Source organism: Orycteropus afer, unplaced genomic scaffold (assembly GCF_000298275.1).
Source record: "Orycteropus afer afer isolate SDZICR_OR568_19922 unplaced genomic scaffold, OryAfe1.0 scaffold00309, whole genome shotgun sequence".
Classification (NCBI taxonomy): Eukaryota; Metazoa; Chordata; class Mammalia; order Tubulidentata; family Orycteropodidae; genus Orycteropus; species Orycteropus afer.
Window position 1 is genome coordinate 2,320,356 of NW_006921896.1, and position 8,438 is coordinate 2,328,793.

The window sequence follows — 8,438 nt, forward strand, 5'->3', positions numbered from 1 at the left end:
GACAGACAAGTTTGTCTCCCTTAGCTGTTGGAAACCTCTGTGTCCTCCCCTTACCTAATTCCTACCTGGAACCTGCCACTTTGTGATCCCTGGCCACTCCCTGCCTTTCCTGGCTCTAGGAGGCTGGGGCCTAGCCTTGCCTCCTGCCCCTTACCTGGATCCTGCTGCTTCTGTGCCATAGGGTTTTGTCTTGGCTGTGATTTTTACAGGAGCTGATCACCAAAACTTTCGTCCCTCATACCTCTGGGTAAGTTCCAACTGCCAACCTTTAGGTTCCAAACTAAAACCAAACTCAAGTCAATTCCAACTCATAGCAACTGCCATTGGATTTCTGAGGCAGTAAATCTTTAGAGAAGTAGATTGCCCCATCTTCCTTCTATGGAGGCTGGTGGGTTTGAACTGCCAACCTTCTGGTTAGCAGTCAAATGCCTTAGGCACTACATCACCAGAGCTGTAAGTATCAAAAAAAAAAACTTAGATGTTATCTAATGGAATTGACAATATCTCATGAAGTCTGAAAAATATATCAGAGAATTCATTTTTACAAACCATCTCTTAGCAAGATACTGTTTAGGATCTGGTGGGAGTGGCTTTCCTTCAAACATAGTTATTATATGCCTATCAGCTTTTCTGAAAGCTCCCTCTGGGGAGCTCTGGTGGTACAGTGGTTAAAGCACCCAGTTGCTAACCAAGTTGGTGGTTTGAATTCACCAGCTGGTCTGTGGGAAAAAGGTGAGGCAGTCTGCTTCCCTAAAGATTTACAGCCTTAGGTAGTTAGTTCTATTCTGCCCTAAAAAGGGTCTGCTATGAGTTGGAATCCACTCCATGGCAGTGAGCTTGGTTTTTGGACTAGCTACCAAGTTTCCAAGTTGTGAGGATGGTTTTCACTCAATTAACCTATAGGAACTCTGGTGGAATATAGAAGCTCTGGTGGTGTAGTGCCTAAGGCATTTGACTGCTAACCAGAAGGTTGGCAGTTCAGACCCACCAGCCCTCCATAGAAGGAAGACAGGGCAATTTGCTTCTGTAAAGATTTACTGTCTTAGAAATCCAGTGGGGGTTGCTATGAGTCAGAATTGCCTTGATGGTAGTGAGTTTGGTTTTGGTTTGGAACCTAAAGTTTGGCAGTTTAAACCTACCCAGAGGCACAATGGAAGAAAGTTTTGGTGATCTGCTTCTGTAAAAGTCATAGCCAAGACAAAATCCTATGGCACAGTTCTATTCTGTAACACACGGGATCACCATGAGTCCAAATGAACTCAATGGCAACAAGTTTGGGTTTTTTTTTATTAAAACTATCAACTACCAGGAATATAAGCTATCTCAGAAATATTGAGGGTTTGGTTCCAGACCATCACAATAAAGTGAGTACCACAATAAATCAAGTCACACAGTATTTTTGGATTCCCAGTGCATACAGAAATTATGTTTACCTTCTACTATATATGTTTACTTTACATAACAACAACAACAACAACTAAGGAACTCTGGTGGCACGATGCCTAAGGCATTTGGCTGCTAACCAGAAGGTCAGTGGTTCAAACCCACCAGCTGCTCTTCAGGAGGAAGATGGGGCAGTCTACTTCTGTAAAGATTGACAGCCTTGGAAACTCAATGATGTTGCTATGAGTTGGAAACAATTTGATAGTGAGTTTGGTTTTTTGGAGTATAGTCTATCAATACACTAGCATTATGAGAGTTTAAAATATTATGAGTTACCAAAATGTGTCAAAGAATCATGAAGTGAAAACACGCTTTTGGAAAAATGGCACTGATATACTTGCTTGACAAAGAGCTGCCTCAAGCTTTCAATTTGTAAAAAAAATGCATTATGTGTGAAGCGCTATAAAACGAGGTATGCCTGGATAATGATAAGTATGATTACTTCCCTTCCTTGTTCCCTCAACTTTTATTGTTCCCACCCAGATTGCACTTTGCCAGTAATAAACTCTAAACACCCTATTCTCCCTTCTGACCCTACTCCCTCCACGAGACCATGGGCCAGTTGAAGGCAAGGTATGTCTGTTTCATCTTAATACTCCATATAAAATATTTATTCATGAATGGATAAAAACAAATGAAAAGGATAATTTTTTTCCAGTACAAACTCATACTCTTAAACACAATGGGATTATCAGTGGTCAAATATTTTCTTATTTACTCCCCTCAAAAGCCCTGATGATGCAGCAGTTATAGCGCTTATCTGCTAACCATAAGGCTAGCAGTGAACCAGCCATTTTGTGGGAGAAAGATGAGGCAACCTGCTTCCATAAAGATTACAGACTTGAAAAACCTCTATACAAGGTAGTTCACTCTGTCCTATCATAGGGTCACTATGAGTAGGAAGGAAGCTCTGGTAGTGTAGTGCCTAAGGCACTTGACTGCTAACCAGAAGGCTGGTAGTTCAAACCCACCAGCCAGTCCTAGGAAGGAAGATGGGGAAATCTACTTCTCTAGTGATACTGCCTCGGAAACCCAAGGAGGAGTCGCTATGAGTCAGGTCCAACTTGATGGCACATAACAACAACATGAGTAGGAATCAACTCGACAGCAGTGGGTTTTTTGGAATCAATGCCTGTGTGGTATAAATGGCTAACACACTCAGCTGCTAACCAAAGGTTTGGAAGTTTGATTCCACCCAGCGGTGCCTTAAAGAATGGCCTAGTGATCTATATCTGAAAAATCAGCCATCAAAAACCCTATGGAACACAGTTCTACTCTGACATACATGGGGTTGCCATGAGTTAGAATCAACTCAACAGCAGCTGGTGATAGTGATGGAATCCCAACTTCTACTTATTTTATAAGCCTGTTCATGTCTGCCCTATTTTTAAAAATTTCCTTAACCCTGTATTCCCCTCTGTCAATCTCCTGTCTTAATTATGCTTTCCACAGTTGACTGCCTTTTAAGTTTGGGTTTTTTAAAATTTACTATTTCTAACCATGATGGTGTCTGATATAAAATAGGAAATAATAAAGGACTTGGAAGAATCTTTGAATTTAAAAGTAATTGTTACAATACACCACAGGATGACCTGGCAGATTCTGAGCACCTGCCACGGGAGTTGGAGGAAAGCTAGGAAAAGGGCAGAAGGTAGTAGAAAAGGGTGGCCCAGGCCTGCTCCTCATTCCACAGAATGATTCTGATTATTCAAAAAATTTTCATTGTTTAATATTTGAAAAATAAAGATATGGAACAAAATGTATGCATAGTAATTATGGAAACTTCAAGATTTTATAGGTCTAATATTTCTCTCATTTTGTATCTCCTTTAATAGTGCTCTAAACCATATCAAATTCAAAACCACATTTCTCTCCTGTTACAAGGTGAAGTACATACATTCTACTAACTCTACATAGAGACGTATTCACTGCATCTAAAAAACAATTAATATTCCAGAAAACTACCTTTGGAGAGTGCAAGAGAATGATGATCTCCACATGCAATTTGAATTATAATATTTTCTTGTAAGACACATTGAAACCTGATGAAAGAAAATATTTTATGTCAGTCACCAAAATGAAAGTCACAATTATCAAAGTCAAAACTAATTATCAAGTCAAAACTATTAACTCTATTAGGTGTGAAGCTCCAGAAAAAAATTTGAAATTTACTGCTTCATATTTTATATCAAAAATTATTTAAAAATTAAAAATATCTATATATATATGTTTTTAAAAAAACATATGCCTTAGGCATATAAACATATGCCTAAGGCATATTATATAACTATAATAAGATAATTCCAAAAGATTCTTGCAAACAATAACTTTTGATGCAATAATAATGTAAGATGAAATAAATTCTAATTCATATAACCTACCAGGAAAGTCTCACAAATTATACTATGATCATGCATTTTTTTCCTTCTAAGTTGAAAAAATACTTTTGTTTGTTTTTTGTTCATCTTAATTTATAGGATTATTGTGAGAATTAAATGAATTAATGAAGCCCAATCTGAGGGTAGGTGGACTAACCAATCATTTCCTTTAGCTGCCAAAACAGATGATACTTGCCCAGGTGACATAAAGTGGTTTGCAGTAAAAATGGACTTCACTAATGGGACCTCTGGTAGCATAGTGCCTAAGGCACTTGACTGCTAACCAGAAGGCTAGTGGTTCAAACCCACCAGCCACTCCTCAGAAGGAAGATGGGGATACTGCCTTGGAAATCCAAGGAGGGGTCGCTATGAGTTGGGTTGGACTCCACGGCACATAACAACAGTAACAACAGTGGAATTCACTAGTTTAGAACTCATTGTCCAACTAAGATGTTACAATATAAGGCAGGATCATATATGGTAACATTTTCCTTGACAAGTTATTATTGTCCTTTAAGTAAAATTAAGGAGCTCTGGCAGTGCAGTGGTAAAGGCTAATCAGAAGGTTGGGGGTTCAGACCTGGCAGCTGCTCTGCAGCAGGAAGATGAAGTAATTATTTCCATAAAGATTTACAGCTTTGGAAACCCTATGGGTTGCTATGAATCAGAAGAGACTCAGTGACAGTGGGTTTGAGTTTGCTGTTTGGTACAGCTATTGCCCTTTTCAGACTCTGCTTTTACTTTTTATTTTTAATAATATTTTCTTGTGTTTTTGGTAAAGATTTACACAATAGTTTAGGTTTCCATTCAACAATTTCTACACAAGTTGTTCAGTGACATTGGTTACACTCATCACAAAGCATGAACATTTCTCATTATTTCTTTTCTGGCTGTTCCGTTGAAAAGAATTTTTACTAAAATGAAAAATAGCTCCTTACCTTGCATGTTCTGTACTATAGTTGTATACAAATGGTTTTCCATCTGAGGATAGAATCAGCATGTGTTCTGCTCCTTGGTCCACAGAATGTATCTTCATTTTTCTTTCTAATTTAATATACTCTAAAGAGAAAATCCAACCAGAAATTATTATCACTCTGATTATTTGCCACTATTATTACTGGTTTCATTGTAACACACCTAGGAAAAAATTCAATTAGACAACTTTTGACTTAACATGAATTTGCCTTTAAGAAAATTCAAGTATGAAAAGTATACAAACAAGGAATAATTATTGTCTTCACAATGATTTCTTTTTCAATTTATGGAAGCATTGATTCTTACTTTGCTTTAAATGGGATGTACTCTTAAAATAGTAAATAAGTTATTTGCTTTTAGATTCTTATTTAATTAGTTTGGACATGTTGTTGTTGTTGTTATGTGCCGTCGAGTCGGCCCCGACTCATAGCGACCCCTCCTTGGGTTTCCGAGGCAGTATCACTACGGAAGTAGGATTGCCCAACCTTCCTTCCGAGGAGTGGCTAAGACACTTGCCTGCTAACCAGACGACTGGCGGTTCAAACCCACCAGCCACTCCTCGGAAGGAAGGTTGGGCAATCCTACTTCCGTAGTGATACTGCCTCGGAAACCCAAGGAGGGGTCACTATGAGTCAGGTATGACTCGACGGCACGTAACAACAACAACAACAATAGTTTGGACATAGAAGTCTAAATTTGACAGGATAATAACTGTATAATATAATTTAATTTAGAACAACATAATTCACATACATTTCAGGAACAAATATGTGTTCTGAGGTATTTTCTTTCAAAAAACAAAGCAAAAATAATAACAAACCCCTCTAACTAGAGTCAAGTGTGTTTAGGGGATTATCTCGTATTATTGGATATTTAGCCGTTTCTAAAAGTTGAGATTTAAAATTTTCCACTAGTTACTACTGACTTTTAATTTGTTCACAAAAATTAAATTTAGTTTTTTAGCTTTTTTTCACCCACTTTTCCAGTTCTAATGAAATAGCATCCACCAATGTAAAAATCCCAAAGCACAAGCCATTTCATATTGCAAAAGCTAAAAAATAAAATAAAGTAAAATTAAAAACCAAACCAAACTCACTGCCTTAGAGTCAGACCCCATTCACAGCGACCCCTCCTTGGGTTTCCGAGGCAGTATCTCTATCGGAGAAGCTCTGGTGGCCTAGCGCCTAAGCACATGACTGCTAACCTGAAGGATGGCGGTTCAAACCCACCAGCCACTGCTGGGAAGGAAGGATGGGCAATCTATTTCTTCAGTGAAACCACCTCTGAAACCCAAGGAGGGGTCACTATGAGTCGGATTCGACTCTACTATGGCAGTGAGGTTTTTTTTTTTTTTTTTTTAAATCTCTATGGAAGTAGACTGCCCAGTCTTCCTTCTGAGGAGTGGCTGGTGGGTTTGAACCTTAAACCATCAGCCTTTTGGTTAGCAGTCAAATGTTAACTCTATTTTCCAAAGGCTCACAGCATCAAGGTAGGCATATTCTAAGAAGTAAATGAGAGAAAGGGGGATTCTAAAAAGAAACGGTCGTGGCGCAGTGCCTAAGGCATTTGGCCACTAACCAGAAGGTTGCTGGTTCAAACCCATCAGCCGCTCCTCGGAAGGCAGGTTGGGCAATCTATTTCCGTAGAGATTTACCGCCTCGAAAGCCCAATGAGGGTCTCCGTGAGTCGGAATCCACTTGATGGCGATGAGTTTGGTTTGGAGTTAGCTAAGAAGGCTGCCGGTTCAAACCCACCAGGCACTCCTCAGAAAGAAGGCTGGGCAATCTACTTCCGTAGTGATAGCGCCTCGGAAACCCAAGGAGGGGTCGTATGAGTTGGATCCGACTGGAGGGCAGTGAGTTTGGTTTTGGTTTGTTAAGAAAGATGAACATACTGCCTGCATACTTTCTTTCCCTCCGCACCTCTCACTAGTATTCTGTGCAAACTCTGCACAAACTGGGGACCAGGATAAAAGAGAGCTCAGGTGCGGTGCACCCGCTAAATGGGAAAACAGCCAGAAATCAACACGTTTCTGTGACAATCGCCTACCACTGTAGCCCCGGGTCCTCTTCTGCACATTCCCGCCGCTTAGAGAAAAGTAGGGTCACACCCTCCAACTCAGGACACTTTAAAGAGAAGGGTTCGCGCCGGTCCCAGCCCAAGCAGGCTTTGATTAACAGGCCCTGCGCCGCTCGCCCAACAAGCCCCCAGCGCAAGTAGGGACTAACGCCGACCCCACTCACTGGGCTTCCCGGTGCCATCGCTCTCCGCCGGCAGGTGGTGAACCTCTACGCTGGTCCCGCCGCGCGCCAGCACCGCCAGGCGCCCTCGCTTATAGCAGATCTGCCGCGTCTCCTCGGACCTCTGGGACAACGCGCGGCGGAGGCCCGCTGGGCTGGGGAAGAGCCAAAGCTGCGCGCCCCGCGGCTCCGAAGAGGCTGCCGAGTCCGGCGCGCCGGATCCAGACGCGGAATTCGGCGTGGGCGCCGAGCCCTCTCGGCCCCGCGGCTTCTTTCGCGACGTCTGTTCCATCGCACCCGGCACTGCTCTGCCAGGCTTCGCGGACGCGCTTCCTTTTTTCGGACTCAGGGGTAACGGAACTGCATCTGCCACCGGATAAATATTAAGGGGGAAGATGGACGACTTCTGAACGTGCCCAATGTCTCTGGGAGTCAGTGCAGAGCAGGAGCATAACAGGCTACCTGAGGGAGGGAAGCCTCCAGCTCTGCTGGGCGCAGATGACAGGCTCACGAGGTGATGTTTGGGAGCGGGGCCAGCAGTTCAAGAGAAACGAAACTCATGTTTCAAAGGGTGAGGAATGGAAACGAAAAAGGAAAGGGAAACTCAATGCATGATTGGCTAGTAGGCGACCAAAGTAAACAAATCTGTGGCAGGCTATGAAGAAGTGAGAAAACGCAATTGAGTCGCTATGGTTGCTGTTACTCAGTGCAGTAACTCATGGTTTCACACCACTCTCCCCCCATGGACCTTCTACCGTAATACATCATATGGCGACCCCTCCTTGATTTTCCCAGGTGGTATCTCTACGGAAGTAGATTACCCAGTATGCCTTCCCAGGAGTGGCTGGTGGGCTCGAACTGGCAGCCTTCTGGTTAGCAGTCAAATGCCTTGAGCACTATAGGGTTCCCATGTCATATATCTGGGCCCTTAAATTTGCCCCTAGTTTTTTGTTGAGGAAATTTATGGTTTTAGATTTCCATTTAAGTCTTTGATCCATCTGGAGTTAGTTTTTGTGTGTGGTGTGAGATATGGATCTTGTTTCATTTTTGTGCAAATGGATATCCAGTTTTGCCAGCACCATTTGTTAAATAGACAATCTCTTCCCCATTTAATGGATTTCTACCTTTTGTCAAAGATCAGCTGACCATAGGTGGATGGATCTATTTCTGGGTTCTCAATTCTATTCTATTGGAGTATGTGTCTATTGTTGTACAGTACCAGGCAGTTTTGACTACTATGGCTGTATAGTAGGTTTTAAGATCCAGGTCTGCGAGACTTCCTGCTTTGTTGTTGTTTTTCTTCAATAATGCTTTTTTTTATCCGAAGTCTCTTTCCTTTCCATATAAAGTTAGTGATTGGTTTTTCCATATGTTGATGGGATCTGGATTGGGATTGCATTGA

At 41.7% G+C, this 8,438-nt stretch overlaps 1 protein-coding gene across 1 annotated transcript in view; it reads right to left on the reverse strand.

Annotated features, from left to right (window-relative positions):
- Window positions 1-7,328, reverse strand: part of HERC5 (HECT and RLD domain containing E3 ubiquitin protein ligase 5) — a 125,734-nt gene extending 118,406 nt beyond the window's left edge. The window contains exons 1-3 of the mRNA XM_042782412.1: window positions 7,025-7,328; window positions 4,760-4,880; window positions 3,409-3,485 (exon numbers count right to left, since the gene is read on the reverse strand). Coding sequence (XP_042638346.1) covers window positions 3,409-3,485; window positions 4,760-4,880; window positions 7,025-7,328 — 502 coding nt within the window. The remainder of the gene's footprint in view (window positions 1-3,408; window positions 3,486-4,759; window positions 4,881-7,024) is intronic.
- Between the last annotated feature and the right edge of the window lie 1,110 nt (window positions 7,329-8,438).